This window comes from Carassius auratus, linkage group LG30F (genome assembly GCF_003368295.1).
Source record: "Carassius auratus strain Wakin linkage group LG30F, ASM336829v1, whole genome shotgun sequence".
Classification (NCBI taxonomy): Eukaryota; Metazoa; Chordata; class Actinopteri; order Cypriniformes; family Cyprinidae; genus Carassius; species Carassius auratus.
In genome coordinates this window covers 1,702,501-1,720,123 of record NC_039294.1, presented here as the reverse complement: position 1 = coordinate 1,720,123, position 17,623 = coordinate 1,702,501, and the positions used below count along the sequence as shown (strand labels likewise).

The window sequence follows — 17,623 nt, the reverse complement described above, 5'->3', positions numbered from 1 at the left end:
GAATCAGGAATCTTGCTACCAGTTCTTACCTGTAATTCCTGTTCCGTCTCTCTCTTTACTGTGTCCTCAGTGTCCCGTCTCCTGCTGTCACTGTGTATCAATCACTGTCTGCTGTGAAGTTCATCCCTTTTCAGGTAGTAAGTATTGGCTCGAAGGGTATATGAAGCAACAAAAAGCCTCCTCTCCCCCTTCTCAGTTTTTGACACACGAATGATCACCATGAACTATGAATCTTGGAAATCACATCAGAATAAATAGATGCAGTCCTCTCTTTTCCAGCGACAAAAAAACAAACACTCAAAATGATTGACAGCTCTAGAGCGTTTCTGATTGGTCAACAATCAGAAACACTCAACTTGTAATTCCATAAGAAAACACTTATGGCTCTTTCAAAGAACAGATAAATGAAAATAGGACATAATGACTACATTTTGATTTGGGGTGAATTTTTTAAATACTTTCCATTTACTATAAATCTGGAATATCAAAGCGAGCAGTAAGTCCATTATTCTTGATTTTAAAAAAGACCATAAATAAGGGCTCCTTGTCAAGTGAATGATGTGCCTCTATACAATTTAAGCCAGAGGACCGGAAAAGAAGAGGCTTAGAGTTGGTTGGAAACCGTCTTTGTTGACTAGTGATGTCACTTCCTGTTATCAAAGAGTTCACAGGAACCAGAAACACTTCCTCCGGCTCTTCTTGACCGTTTGGAGGGCCTGTGGAGAGTCCTGCTGCCGCGGAGGAGGAGGAGGAAAGACCAGCTGAGGAGAGCTCTGCTCCGACTCCTGCTGCTCCGGGACCTTCCACGCTCGTGTCACCTGACCCTCCTGAAGCCGGAAGTCATGCTCCACACTGAAAGAGAGAGACGCTTACAGCTATTACCAAAGGCAAAACAATGCATTATACAGTCAAGTTCTTTGAGAATGCACTGAATTAAAGTGGATTATAATCTAATGTTGGCTCTGAATTAGAATTAATGTCTTGAATTTAAGGGCTTTGAAAAAGTTCCTAACCCAAGTTTGTACATTAAGGGCCAGATTTACTTAACAGGGTAAATTAGTCTAAAAGTGCAATGCCATAAAAGCAGCAATGGGAGTGAAAGGTTCTGCAGCTGATTTATTGACAGTACACAAATTAAAGGAGACAGATGCAGCCAGATCATTTCCATAATGACCGATACAACCTACCAAGGGCAGTACACTGGGTTACTAGTGTAAACCATATTGCATTATTCATTTAAAAACTCTCCTCCCATACATGTAGCAACTGAAAGGAAAATTCATACTAATGCATATGCAATAAGGTCAGCCACAAAAAGGACTGTGTCTATGCCTTTTAAGATGTAATATTTCACTGCTCGTCTGTAGTAAATCCTGACAGTAGATTTTTAACACTAAAAGAGGGTTTACGCTGGCAGAAGCTGTTAGTAAATCTGACCCTAAGACAGGGCTTCCCAAACTTTTTTGTCAACAGAGACTCTTAGATGTAAAGTACACTGATGTCTTACATGATTTGTAATTTTTAAGAGTATACTCACACACACACACACACACATAGAGAGAGAGAGAGAGAGAGAGGGCTATAATATATGATTGTGTTTTAATGGAAACCGTTGGGTCACTCTTTACAAGAACCAACTAACATTACAATTTACAACATTGTCCCAAATGTATGTTAAACTCAGAAAACACACTAATAAGCTGCATGTGTGTAAATGCTGCTCTTCACACTGAAATAAGCAGCGCAACAGACTTCATTAATTAAATCACATCCTTTAATTTAATGATCACAATTTCATAGATATATCAAGATTTCAGCAATAGTTCAATTAATTGTCCAGCCCCGTTTATTATAGTCTTGATGTTACATTTTATTTAATTAATTATTAGCTTTTTTATCAACTCACTAACCCCCATTTGTGTAACCATTCATAAAGAGAACACACATGTAATATTACAGCACAGTTTGACTGATCCTCAGCATATAAAAAGTTTGCATTCTGTAAAACTCGTTCTATGGAGTTTCAGAAGTTTGCTTTCATTATATGTAAAAGAAAAGTTTTACGATTCTTTAAAATTTAAAGCATGTGGGTATATGATCACAGGAATGTTGTGTGTGTGTGTGTAATAGCCTATTCCTTTAAAAATGTAGGGGGGGAACCATCAACAGAAGACATCAAAATAGCTGTAGCCTAAGGAAAAATAAAGGCACATATAAATGCATATGGCGTTGACATTTTGTGTGCAGCTCAGTGCTGACAGCTGGGATTGTTGCTGATGATGCACTGGCCCAGATAGCTGGCAAACGCTGATGTGGACATGAAGCAGCTTTCCCAGAGTACAGCCAACAACACGGCCATAACTCTTCATGCTAAATGTGACTAATGAGATCATTGTTCCTCTTATATATATTTATATGCACTCAATTTATTGCAGAGAGAGAGAGAGAGAGTTACCTTCATCGAGTGCTACTTTAGTTCCCATGTCAATGCACTCACACACTTCGCCTACGATACTCCCCAGAGAACGCCCATGTCAGACAGACAGGGAACACTATGTGCTTTCCGTAACAATGGCAGTTTTAAACCTCTTCAAAAGATCCCTCTTCCACCCTCTTACCTTGCAGTCGGTCTCTCTGCATCGGCTTAAAGACCAAAGGCCTCATGTAGATGTTGTGTTCACACAAAACAGTCGACTATAAACATCAGAATTTGATTTCAAAATGTTTGTGCACTCTTTTGGTTTAGTGACAAACTAGTAAACTGAAGATAATCATTGAAAAAAAAATTGTAAGCTTCATATTAGATTCCAATTAATTGTTTATGTTTACTAGAATTTTCTGAGTGAATAATTTCAACGCCATTTTTTTTGTATGAAATTAAGATAATCACTAGTCAGAGTAAAATGTAAAAAGTGTTTTTTTCCCAGTATTTTTTCAATTTAATTTTTTTTTTTCAGTATATGAATTTGATAAAACACTAGTAAAAATGCTTTAAAAAATCTAATTGCACTGTAAAAAAAAAAAAAAAAATATGTTAAAAATGTTAAATAAACTTAAAATGTTAAAATATTAAAGTGTTTTAATTTATTTGATGTCCTAAAGGAACATTTTATCCTATTTTAAAAAATAAAAGGTTTGTTCCAAAATATCTACTTTTTGTTTTCTGTTTTATTGCAATCTTAAAAAATGAAATGACATGTGCACATCCAGAACATTGATTAACAACATCCAAGGAGGCCTTTCAGAAGAACAAAAGAACTGCACTCAATGAACTCAAACGGGGTTCTAACGGTTTACAATAACACAGTAAAATCACACTGAACAATGTGAACTCACTGTATTCCCCAATTATGTGTGCGTGTGTGTGTGTGTGTGTGTGTGTGTGTGTGTGTGTGTGTGTGTGTGTGTGTGTGTGTGCTGTCGTTTTCATCTTATATTGGAATCCTGCAAGAAAATTACCATCATGATTTTTTTAGGGTTGTTTTCAAATAACAAAAAAATTAAAAATAATAAAAATAAAAATAGAAACAAGTTTCCCTTGAAAATTGCTGGTAAATTTTACAATTAACTATAAATTGGATTTTCTTTTAAATATGCAATACATTGTTTCAATACAATGCAAGTAGAGTTATGATAAAGATATAGAATATTCTAAAGAATGTTTTTTTTTCATTCTTATTTAATTATTAAAATATTATTATTTGATTTGTTCCAAATTATGATAACAATTCCAACTGTCCTGTTCACATTCCATCAGGGTTTCATTGGTTAGGGACACTTCAAAATGCACTAAATTCATCTGTCATATTCAAAAGGCAATTCTACAGCTATGGCTGTCGCTGGTTTTACTAATGAAATTGACTGCATGAGTTTGCTTTCATGCACAGGTAGCACTTTCATTTCACCATGTGGATGGAATGAATTTGGTCCTCAATTTTTAAATGAAAGGTGACCTGGGTACCACTCAGTAATGGGATGTTTACAGAAATCCTCAGAGCAAGAGAACGACAGAAACAAGTAAAGCTGAATATACTGTAGTAGAAACTTGATGATTTGCATTAAGCCATGTTTTATGCATTACAATTCCAAAATCCCAACAATGCTTTCTACTGTCATTTTCAAAACTTCGTCCTGAGTCTCAGGTGATGTTGCTTCAGCACTCGTGAACAGAAAACACCAATCAGACTGCTTAAAACTCAGTGATTAGTACTTGTTGTGATTACCGATAGACTTTAAGACTGATTAAAACACCTGTGATTCAGTATTGTATGCATGAGAACAAAGTACACGTCTGTGATTGGTTACAATAAAAAAAAAAAAAAAAGTAAATAGAAGCATTGGTAGATCTAATCAACACCTAATAATTAATCACAGGAGCTGGAATCATGATTATGTATTTGATTAATTGTCAGCTCTAACTTCAGTGAATTTAAGGAGATTTATATAATGTGCAGTTCATCTTTCCTTACTGTGGTAGTGAAATGGTTTATGTTTGTCTGTCATATGCAAATAAATAGCACTCTCTTTTCTATAAATCAGCTAAGTACTTAATTTCATATTGAGAAATTGGGTCCTTTAGCTAAATAAATGTGCAAAACATGTCACAGAGAATCCAATTATTTCAGTTTCTATCACAGCTGTGCAATGAATTGCAGTATCAGTGTTTTATAACAAGGCTCCAGAAAAATTCCAGATGACAGGTACTATAACATTCTCAGAATGTTCTAGTAAGGTTCTCTCAAAGTTATAATCAAGAAACCATAACCAAGAAAAATTTTTTTGGAACATTTGGAATATACGGAGCCCCGCACATGACATGCAGGAAAAAATAGTAAGCTAAATCATGTGCACGATTTACTAATTCGTTCCCTCAATGTACTGAAATGTGCACACGATTACTATTGCATTCCCTCAATTTACTATTTCGTTCACTTGATTTATAAATTGTGTGCACGATTTACGAATTTGTTCCCTCGATTTGCAAAATCATGCGCACGATTTAGCAAATCGAGGGAACGCAATAGTAATCGTTAATAGTAATAGTTAATTTCTTAATTTTTTTCTTGCATGTCATGTGCGGGGCTCCATAGGAATGTTCAGAGAACATCAGAAATAATGTTTCAGAACTTAAACGTTCTTCCAGTAACGTTATTAGATTGTTGTCCAATGGTATCTGGTCTTTAATAATGTTCTCTTAATATTTATTTATAATTTATTTTACTTTTCTTTTTTCTTTTCTGAAATATTTTAGTTGGAGAGATGTTCAGTATACATCCAAAATGACATTTTCATAACTTGAGAATGTTAGAAAAAAATATTGGAAGATTTTGTGGACACATTTTGTTTTAAGGTGCAACGTTCACCATTAACAAACATTAACTATGACTTTTGCATCAATAAACTCCTAATTTGCTGCTTATTAATAGTTAATAAGGTAATCGTTAAGTTTAGATATTGGATAGGATAAGGGATATAGAATATGGTCATGCAGAAAATGTGCTACAGCCAATACAGTATGTTAATAATAGGCATGCTAATAAGATCATTTTCTAAAGTGTTTATTTGTAAGCTAGAAGAGCACAATCTTCAAACTACTGGATACTGATATCAGCACTTTTCATCCATACTCTCCCATTTCTGCACAAACTTTTGATATGCATGGAAACAACCCTGCGTCGTTCCACCCACTAGCGCTTCCAGCATGTTCTCCATCCAGATAAATCATTTCAGAAAAAAAGACCTGCTGAGAAGAAGAGGAGCGCTCTGTCCCTCCCAGCTGTCCTAATTACCTCGCTTCTGGTCCTGAGAATGGATGGACTAGTGTCTGAACTCGATATTACTTCTTCTACCCCTTCCCCTCGCTACCGTCTTTCATTCACACCATCTCGCCCGAATTCGACGATGCTCTTGTAAGCACAGTGCTGGGTACAGAGCCTCTATTTTAAGCTCTTTAAGAAGAGTGTGTCTTTTTCAGCTGTGCAACAAATTACATGCCTCTGTGTGGGTTGGAGTCGTTCCATAGGGAGGATAGGGCTAATATGGGTGGGCTGAATTTGGTAAAGAAGTATTAACGAGATTTGTCCTAATTTAGAGCATCCTAAGCATCAGTGGGAGAAGCTCAGAGCTCCTCTGGGAATAAAGCATCTCCATAACCGCAATCCATGGAATGGAAGCCTGTAAAGACATTAGCAGTCTTGAAGGGCGTTAAATAACTTCCCTGCATATTTATGAGCTGATGGTGTCTTACAGGGTGATTGACATCTAAATTCCCCTAACATTACAAGTGCATTTAGTATTATGTCACCGTCATGCAAGCCTGTCAAATACAGACGTCTTGTGTCAGAAATGACTTGTGTAGTGTACATCAAATGCAGTAAAAAGATCATAAATGTCAAAAAGTAACCCAAAGCTAAAAGAAACCATGGGGATGTTCAGAATGGCACAGTTGCACACACTGTAAAAAAGTGCAATTGTGATCTTAAAGAGCTATTTGTATTTTTTAAAAATATTTTGTTGGTATAAATGAATGTGTTTAGGTTGATTTGGTGATGTTACATAATATTTTGACTTAAATGGAAACGTCTCGGTTATGTATGGTAACACTTGTTCCCTGAAGGAGGGAACAGAGACGCCACGTCGGTGACCGACGCAAAATATGATATCACTTCGATAGACCAATCTACTTCGAGTGTAAACTAAACAAGCCAATGCACATTGGCATGCAATTATTGCATCCAGCTGCCGCTGATCACCTTGCTGGTCACTCAGAAGGCAGCAAGTGCAATGCATTTCAGTTTTTCGCTGAGGAGCCGAGCCAGAGACCCCGCAGCTCAGCGGCGGTACAGCAATCATGGCGACGGGACGTCGCGTTTCCGTTCCCTCCTTCAGGGAACGAGGGTTACCATACATAACCGAGACGTTCCCTTTCAGTCGGTCACTCTCGACGCCATGTCGGTGACCGACGCAAAATAGGATCTACCAAAGCGCCATGGGTGCTGCCCCTTCCAGTGCCCTGTGTGAGCCGCCTGAATCCCTATTAGGTGTAGGCCGGGGCTCGGAACAAGTAGTTCCTCTTACCATTGCTAAAGCACTACCTCACTGGGTGAGATTGGATAACACTGGGAAAATGTACCCATTCCACTTGGAACAGGGACGCTGCGGAAGCCCCATCCTTCCCGAAGGAGGTCTCGGGGGCAAATACACATATAGCATCCGTTTAGGAGTATATGGAGAAAATTTGAGGTGATTAAAACCCTCTTGGGAAGGCAGAAGTCTGCCGGGGAAACACGGGCTTCTAAGGCTATACCGTGGACTATACACATACGAGTACCGCTTAGGTCTCAATATGGAACCCAGCCTTCCATGGTTCTCACGGATTCATCATGAAGGCCTGGCGTCAGATAAATGACAAACTGCATTAAACAACAATGCAACAACACTGATATTTTATTTTACTGCATATTTTTGCATATACTATTACATTAATGACGTATGACACACAGGTTTATAATAGGGAACTAAAACTAAACTAATCTTAAACAAACATACAAATAAAAAATTTGCATTCCTTGAAATAAAATAAGCATTAAATTAAACTGTATATATAAAACAAAACCTAAGCTTTTTTATTTCAGCTATAATTGCCAAAACAACATTTCTCATTTTAATTTATTTAAACTTGAATTTAAACTTAATCTATTAATGCACTAATAATTTTAGATTTTTAAAAATATTTATTTTATTATTTAATTCAAAAACTAAATCTAAGAATGAATGAAAAAATGAATACAAATTATATTCCAATTATATTACAATATTACTGTTCCTACATGCTGTACAGCATGCAACCTATAGTACTATTCTGAACACGGCCAATGAGACAATCCAAGTAAAGTAAGAATATAAACAGAGAGTTACAAATAAGGACAGGATGAGATTTCTGAGAGAATGAGCAGATAATGAAAGAGTTTCCTGGAGCCGATGGAGTGTGGATGTGATACGGCTATACTGGCCGAAGCTACACAGAATTGGCTGATGTCTGGAAGATTGAATGTGGATCCTGACGTGACACTGGAAAGGGTGGAGTGAGACTGCCAGACTGTGAGAGACGCTGGACATTGTAATTACAGTTTAGGAAGACACCTCTGCGAGGCCAACCAGTCGCTGTTGTGTTATTGTGAATAGTGCAAATAGTTTCAGCAAATAGAAGATAATTCAGTGAAATGTAATTGTTTTAGGTGTTTTTAGTTTGTTCGTACTGTGTAAGTCTGTGATGAAACTTATTATATTGCTGCTCATCTTGGCCAGGTCACTTCTGTGAAAGAGATTTTTAATCTCAGAGAGTCTTTTCTGGTTAAATAAAGGTTAAAAAAAAGTGATGCACGATGATTGCACTTTACATAGCAAAGGTAGATGCATGAAAAAAGCAGTTTGTACAGGACATTAATTGAAAATAAGAACTGCATGTATTTCCAAGATAATATATAATTTATATAATTTATAAATAAATGCATTCACTGCACAGTTTATACAATGGACAAAATTGGCATTGCATTATGAACATTTGGATTTGCATTTGGTTTCTTGGCATGAGTGCACTGTTTACATTTTATTACCGCCACAACGTCTGATTAGCGGTAATCTCTCATGCTAATCTGTAAACTGTGTATGCGAACGCTCACATTTAGCTGTAGATTTACGATTGTATTTACAACACAGCCTGAATTGAGGACAAGTGCCTGGTGGACAAGATTTACACTGTTTTCTGCTGATACCGCAACTCGCACGGCCCTGTTTGATTAGCCTGTGCACCCCAACCAATTTCAGCCACGCTAAAGCAATGCAAGCAACAACTCCTGTTTAACTCTCAACCCTCTTTTGCTGAAGTCATGTCCGTTTTGCATCGGTGGCCTGTTATCTGGCCTTCGGAGCTGATTTGTAAACTTTGCGATCACTCCACAGAGCTGTTTATCAGGACAAACTTTGCTGCTTTGAAATGGAAATCTGCAAATCTGTTCACGTCACTCTTATCTGATGGAAAGGAGCATTCATTTGCACTTGAAAGGGCTTTTTGATTTCAAGGTTGTAAACAGTGTGTGTGAGCATGTGTGTATGTGAGGAAAGAGGTGTGTGTCCCCCGGCTGAGTGAAGGCATGAAAATGCCAAGTGCACCCATGGGGACGCCCCTGCCCACACTTAATACAAGCCCTTAGAGGAACAACCTTTCTTTTTTTTATTTATTACTTTCTGCAACTTACAGTACAGAACTACCAGATTTACTAACAGCCGGCGATAAAAACTACCAATGCTGAGCAGTGACTTATTACATATAAACTGGATCACGTAAACAGATTTGAAAAATTAAGTACTTTCATCCGCCCAGATCTTTAACTGCATTGTTGTGGAAAATTAGTGGCTCCAACACTGTACAACAGCACTCTGCAATACACGTGTGCGTCAATTCATGTATGCTGTTGGCCGAAAGGATCGTCCGTGCGCTCTAACAACACTTTGATCACCGTCCATATCTTACGAGCATTTATATGATCACTTATATGTGAGAGGCTTTGTTTCCGAGAGCCGTGAAACTCCGAGGTTTAATGAGATATGTATGAAATACGGGAGTACGTGTCGTCCCTGCTTGGGTAATGGCTTATACAGTAGTGTTATTGCTCACCTTCATGTTTTTATAATGACTGAGGCTCTAAGCGCTCTGAGACTATGAGCCCTGGAGAATATTTGGGCAGGAAAATCCAGTGTGTGGAAAGCAAGCACAGATTCAAGGCTGAGTGCAGATGTGCATAAAGTGTACAACAATCAAAATCATCATTATATCGCAAGCAACTTACAAATATGTCTCTTCAGTGATTCTGTTCACGTTTGTGATGTTTGTGACTGTATAGCTATTAAAGGTTATTTCATTCTAAATCTATCCCCTACAGTGATAAAAAAAAAAAAAAAAAAAAAAAAAAAAAACCTTTACATTAGATATTCTTCTTCTCTGCAGTCAGCAACAGACTGGCTCACAGGCGACATAAAATGTCAGTGTTGGGCATCTGCACACAGCTGTCACAGACCTGCACTTCATTTCTCTCTCTTCCAAAACTCTATGTTCTACTGGAATCAGAATAAAGCTACTGGAAACACCACTGTTACTGACAAACAGATGCTGCTTGGTTGTCAGTCGAGCCAGATTTGAACTTCTCGCACTAAAAATGTTCCTCGGAGCTTCATGCTGAAGACAGTGATGGTAAATACTTACTTTAAATAAATAATGTTCTTTTGAACTTTTTATTCATCAAATAATCCTAAAAATTCCCCAAAAAAAGGATTCAGCATAATTGATAATAAATCAGAATGTTAGAATGATTCTGAAGGATCATGAGACACTCAAGGCTGTAGTTATAATGAATAAGGAATAAATTGTTTTCTTAAGTATATTAAATTGTACCATGTCCACAATATTACAGTTTTACTATATTTTTGATCAAATGAATGCAGCCTTGGTGAGCATAAGAGACGTTAAAAATCTATACAAAACTGTGACATTGTACTGTGGATATTTGATCTCTCCAGGATTCTCTAGCAATGCAAGGATCTGATCTCAAAAGGAGTCTCTTTTCCTCTTTGGCAGCACTGAAATATTTATCCACGTCACTGCTAAGCACAAACTCTCTTACAATCATATTTACCAGCGTGTGCAATCTGAGGTTTGCAGTGGTGTAAGCAAAACATCAGAAGTTCCAGTTGAAATGTCAGCACTCGAGAGTTTATATGGAAACACTGAACAGGAAGGTGAGTTCAGGGCTGTATTCGACAGCCATGGGGTTTCATCTGGCAGTTAGAAGTGAATTTATTTAAAACAATTGAACACAAGAAATATAATTATAAGTCCTGATTGTTTTACAAATATAACATTTTAGTTTGGATTTCAAAAACGTCTAGTCAGTAAACTAGTAAGTGCCAAGTAGACTTGGAAGTTAGTGCCTCCAAAAGCTCTGAAAATCCCACTAGCTTAGCAACTTTGGCAAACCCAGATATACATTTTTTTCCTCAAAAGCATATTAAAAATAACAACTCTGTAGCTTTTAAACAGTTTTATTAGTGGTGGAATAGGAGACACCCCCCTTTTATTTTCAGTCGCTTTGAGTGCTTAGAAAAGTGCTTTATAAATGTAAGGAATTATTATTATTATTATTTTGTAGTGTTATTAAGATGCTGTTATGCTTTTTTATAAATATATTCAATTTGTTTTAAGGTTATATTTTCCATTTATTTCCATTTCCATTTATATATGTGTATGTGTATATATATATACATACTTCGTGCTCTGCATTTAACCCATCCAAAGTGCACACACAGCAGTGAACACACACAAACCATGAACACACACACATAGCAGTGAACACACACACATAGCAGTGAACACACACAAACCATGAACACACACACACAGCAGTGAACACACAGCCATTAATGCTGCAGTGCCCGGGGAGCAGTTGGGGGCTCGGTGCCTTACTCAAGGGCACCTCAGTCGTGGTATTGCCGGCCCAAAACTCGAACCCACAACCTTAGGGTTAAGAGTCAAACTCTCTAACCACTAGGCCACAACTCCCCCCCCCCCCCCCATTTTTTATAAATTATAAATATAAAATAAATATATATATTTATACACACACACATTTACAGGTAAGGGAGAGTTTCAATAGAACAACAGCAGATCCACATCATGTTCAGCAGCGGCAGCTCTTAAAGTAACAGCAGCCAAATAACCTAATAACACAGCTGCTGTGATGTCTGTTAATCAAAAAACTCTGAATTGATTGATTTTGATTTTTATATTTTTATATTTTAACCCTGCTTTTAAACATGATTTAAACGAGTCATACTTAGCTCCCGGAAAACTGATTTTGTAAATTTTAGGAGTGCATTCCAGTTTTGTTTGCAAAATGCATCAGAAAATCAGTGGCCGTCCATGCTTGAGCCAGTATGACACAATCTCCATCACTGTGCATTGATTGTGGATCTGGCAGCTTCTAACATGAAATGACCCCCCATCAACCCTGTTTCACCTTCAGATTCATATTCACATGCAATACTGTGACCTCAATAAAAAGCATGTCAACAGTAGAATTTCCCCCATCAAACTAAACCCACACTGATGAAACGCACTCCTGCACAACACTTGTGATTCATACAGAGACCAAGCATGACCACAGGATAGGCAGCATCTCAATACTCGCCACATCAATTTCACGCACACTACCTGAACATTACGCCACGCCACTCTGCTTTTCTGTCCTGGCAGACTGAGTCAGGAAATGAGACACTTGTTCCACAGACACTGCAGTAAAACTGAACCTCTTGTGTTTGCGGAGCAGGTTAATGTGTTCTGGCTTGATAGACCTCCACACAGGTTTATGTAAATATGGCTTTTCCAATAAAATCACACAGGATTTTCCCCGGGCTGAAAGTAATGAAGTCTCAGCACTTGTGTTATACTGGTCATCTTGTTACTAGGAGCTGATTGAATTGTGGAGGTATTCGGCTAAATGCGACCGCAGCGTTTTACTGTCAGTGCACGTTTATGCATGTTTAAGCACGCTGAAATAAATCTAAATTGGTTGAACGAGAAGCTAAAAGGATCAGAACGGGTGTGCGTATGACAGAAAAGAAGCAAAACAACACTGAAGCTCTCTTTTTTGCACAAATGATTCTGAATAATAAAATTCTCACCCTAAAGGCTGATAAAATTACTTTTCCAAGCAAAGAAATCATCTCCTAATGGCCTTCAATTAGATGAGTGAAGTTGCAAAGATATGAATCATAAATCATCCCAAAATACAATTATATTTTGTAAAAGAAAATAAAGAATTTTTAATACGGATTTTGCATTATGAGATTATATTCACAATTTATCACATTTAAACTCCTCTACACAATTCTTAGTAGATAAATATTATATTAAAGTGTTTTTTTTTTTTTTTTTTTTTTTTTTTTTCACAATATAATAATGAGAATTAAAGGGGAAAATTTACTTAAAGTATATTTCACACAAAAAAAGACTTTCTGAAAAAGTAACAAGCCACCCAAGATATTGATGAGTTTGTTTCTTCATCACAGATTATAGGAGAAATGTAGAATTACATCACTTGCTCACCAATGGATGCTCTGCAGTGAATGGGTGCCGTCAGAATGAGTCCAAACTGCTGATAAAAACATCTCAATAATCCACAAGTAATCCACAGCACTCCAGTTCATCAATTCACATCTTGTGAAGCTAAAAGCTGTGCATTTGTAAGAAACAAATCAATTATTAAGAAATTTTCATTTGAAACGCTTGTTCTTTCATATCAATAGTCCATAATCAATAAAAACACATGCGCTTTTGGTCTCTCACGTTAAAATAAACCAATATAATAGTTTAGAACTTTTTTTTTCTGTTTTGGCTTGAAAACGATGCTTGATCTGTGCATATTTCTGAGATGACTTTTGAGAAACCGATATTATGGACAGAGGACTGGCGAAAGCAATGGATTAAAGTTAAAATCCTTAAAAATCGCATTGTTTCTTACAAACATGCAGCTTTTGACATTTTTCAAGAGGTTAACTGATGAACTGGAGTGGTGTGGATTTCTTGTGGATTTTTCTCTCATTCTGACGGCACCTATTCACTGCAGAGCATCCATTAGTGAGCAAGTGGTTGAATGCTAAATTTCTTCTATAATCTGCTTCCTTCCATGAAGAAACAAACTCTTCTTCATCTTGGATGGCCTTTGGGTGAGTAAACTCATATCATTTTAATGTTATATAATCTTTAATAATATATTTTGGAGTGAAATACGACCTGCCATTTCTTCATGAGATGCATCATAACATAATGAATTTATAATCTCTCTGGTTTTCACAAACCAGCTCATTAAGAAAAGCAAACACTGCGGATATTTTTTGTTGAACATTATCAAGATTACATGCATGTATACTGTCTGTTAACACCACTTTTAAACTCTACACACACACCTGAAGGTTTGAGTTCAACTTCAAATGAGTTATTTCTAGTAATATTGTTTCTTCAGTGATCACAAACTGGACGTGCACACAGGAGCAGCTGTGCGAGCAGATGTTTGTCTATCACAGTCCAACATCTTGCTTGTTCTGTTGGATTTTTTAATTTGGAACTGAGTAGTGATAACTTTATATGTGTGCTCACAATTCTTCAGCCCATGGAAAATGTTCAGTGCTTGGTTAGCTTGTACATTTGGTTTCTACAAACCACCACAGAGACACAGTGTAACTCTTGTCTGACGTGTGCTTCATATTCCACTTGATATTTGATTGTCAATTTTGCTACAAATTTTTCATTTTGCTTCATGATGGCAACTACAAACCAGAACAGCAATAACATTATAACAAAATCAGAACAGCAATAACATATGAAGAGAGACATATAAATAAAAGTTATTAAGCAGATATATTTTACAGATGTCAATAAATCTTTTTTAATGATAAAAAAACTGAACTGATATAGATGGAGAAAGGCAAAGACAGAATGAGAGAGATATTTCATTGGTTATACTGTAAAGGATGAAGGTTGCGTTTTATGAGGAGGTCTCTCAGCATTCATTGTCCTATTAGCCAATAAACGCTCAAGAAATAAATCCCCTGGGTCAAATCCTTCATTCTCCTTATACATTTTCCTGCCTTCAATCTCAGTACTGCAATCAAATGGTCAATAGGTCACAAAATGACCCCAATTAACCAGAATGAGTTTCCATATAGTGTTGGAAATTGACTCCATATACAGTATGACTGTGTGCTGTATAGTGTGGATACGTGAGGGCAGTGATATTTTACTATTATTCACATACCTAATGGTATACCTAATATATTATTTGTACATTTCTATATTACATTTCTATAAATATGGTTATTTATTAATATTATGCATAAGCTATTATTTTATATTTTCATTTATGTTCTTATGTTTTAATTATTTTATGTGCTTTAATAATTTCTATTATTATTCTCTTATTTCTTTATTTTATTTTAATTTTTAGTTTTGGTCATTTTAGTCAACTTAAATTTTGTATTATTTGTTATATTGTAGATAATGTTTTTTTTAATTATCATCTAATATTTAAATTTTATTTAAACTTTATTTTTATTAATGCAATGTACTTTTAATAGTTTCAATTTGTGACTTAGTTAAAAATGCTCCCAGTTAACCAGTATAATTCCATATAATGTCAAAAACTGTGAGTGTGCAAATATAAAGTGTAGTGCAGTCTGTGTGTAGTGCATACTGGCTCACGGTCTGTGTGCAGTGTTTAATAATACTTTTTATATACTTACACTGATGTTTAAACTTATTTAAATTATTATTTTATAACTTATTTATTTTTACTTATTTACATTTTGAATTAATGTCAATCTTTTATATTTTCAGTCTTCATTTATTTTATTTTTTTTATCATTATTTATTATATATATATATATATATATATATATATATATATATATATATATATATATATATATATATATATATATATATATATATATATATGTATATATTTATTTTATATTTCTATTTAGCTTTCATTTATTTTTTTATTTCAGCTTTTAAGTTTTGGTAGTTTTATTACTTCAACATAAACATATTTTATTTAAATGTTTCTCATTTTCACTCATAAATTTCATTTTCAATTTTTATTTGAGCCCAAAATTTATTAAAATTATTTTTAATTTTTTTTTAGCTTTAGTTAAAACACTCTCTACTATATTGTAACATATACAGTATGGAACATATAGGGAACATGTAACATATATGTAACATGTAACATATAAGTGAAGTCATGGGCTAATGGTTAGAGAGTTTGACTCCTAACCCTAAGGTTGTGGGTTTGAGTCTCAGGCTGGCAATAACACGACTGAGGTGCCCTTGAGCAAGGCACCGATACTTAGCTGTATGTCACTTTAAATATATATATTTTTTATATATCTATTTAGCTTCATTTTTGTCTAATACTTGCACTGTATTTTATCTAAACTTTACTTACATTAACAAAGAACTATTTTAGTTTTATTTAGAATTTTAGTTAACAATAGCACCCTGCATGAGCACATGCAGTGACTTCTGCATCCCAGCTACAGTACAATGAATTCAACCTTAGTTTGTGACATGATAAGATCACCCTGTTGTGCTGACGACTTTGACCGCAGGCTAAATCAAGCCCATCTGTAACATCAGAGAGAAGCTCACACACACACACACACACACTAACATTTGTCCTGCACTGCTCTCTGTACTTTATGGTCCAAAACAATTCTCTCCTCAGACGAACGATCTGCCCTCAAGCGTGAGGAACAGTGGGCCAACCATGTGTTCATGGGAAGCCATGGAGACTCAGCCGTACATCTGGGCATTCTCTGTTTCTTACACTGCAATGTTTTCACAGACACACACACACACACACACGTAGCAGGTGTGGAGGGCCAAGATAGAGGATGTATCTGGTGAAGTGGAAGAGCAGGGCAGACACGTTCACCAGCCGTGTGAAAGATAAGAGGAAAGAGAATTATGCTTCAACAACAGCCTGTACATTAATTGCCGTCCCTTTCTTTGAATCTTGTTTGTGTGTTTGTTTGTTTATTTGTTTGTATTTGTGTCGGCTTGTGCAGTGGTGCACCCTGACAGCATAGTTTTTGCATGTTGATGAAACTCACGGGTCCGAGCATGTGTGTGTGTGTGTTAGTGTGTGTGTTAGTGTGTGTGTGTGTGTGTGTGTGTCAAGTCAGCGGACGTTGGGGAGTTATTGAGTGATGGCCGCTGGAGCAGAAGAGGCCAACTGATGGATTTCTTCTAAAAGAAACTTCCAGAAAGAGCTGGTTGGTGGCCTGCATGCTTATACAGAGACTGACGCAAAACATGAAAACACATTGCAGGGTGGTGAACTGTTCAGAAATGAACTGAGAATGTATTTTAAATTCAAATTAAATTCCTTAATTTGCTTTTAGGTACAGTAGCAAACAGGACATAGAATTGCAATGTAGAAATAAAATGAATTTAAATCCAAATAATATATACAATTAATAAATACTATAATAGGACAGATAGATAGACAGACGGACAGACAGACGGACGGACGGACGGACGGACAGACAGACAGACAGACAGACAGACAGACAGACAGACAGATAGATAGATAGATAGATAGATAAACTAGCCAAAGGATCATAGTTTGTCTAGTTAATGTGACGTTTAACCCCTGCTGACAGATGCTGTAACTACACAATCTGAAATGGCCATTTAATTGCAGTAATGAGAAAAATGTGCGGGGAGATCTTTATAAGTAGGGCTTCAGCATATTTTTAAGATTTATTTCACATTTATGCTTCGAGCAGACACTTTCTACCTGAAGCAACAAGCAAGAAAGTGTGCATATTATGTAAGTGGCAATTACTAGGATAGGTAGCTGAGAGTAGAACTCAAGTTAAGCCGAGGTTAAGCCCTCAAGAGCAGAGAAAACACCTCACAGATAATAACGATATGGCAAAAAGAACAAGATTACTTCAGTATAACGACAGGCTTGATTATTATTGAGAGATTATTTTTCTGAATGTA

At 36.2% G+C, this 17,623-nt stretch overlaps 1 protein-coding gene across 3 annotated transcripts in view; it reads right to left on the bottom strand.

Moving 5' to 3' along the window:
- Window positions 1-289: 289 nt before the first annotated feature.
- LOC113068004 (mucin-6) overlaps window positions 290-17,623 on the bottom strand; it is a 112,868-nt gene continuing 95,534 nt past the window's right edge. For all 3 annotated transcript variants that reach the window (XM_026240543.1, XM_026240542.1, XM_026240544.1), the window contains one exon: window positions 290-852. In XM_026240543.1, coding sequence (XP_026096328.1) covers window positions 666-852 — 187 coding nt within the window. In that variant the 3' untranslated portion in view covers window positions 290-665. The remainder of the gene's footprint in view (window positions 853-17,623) is intronic.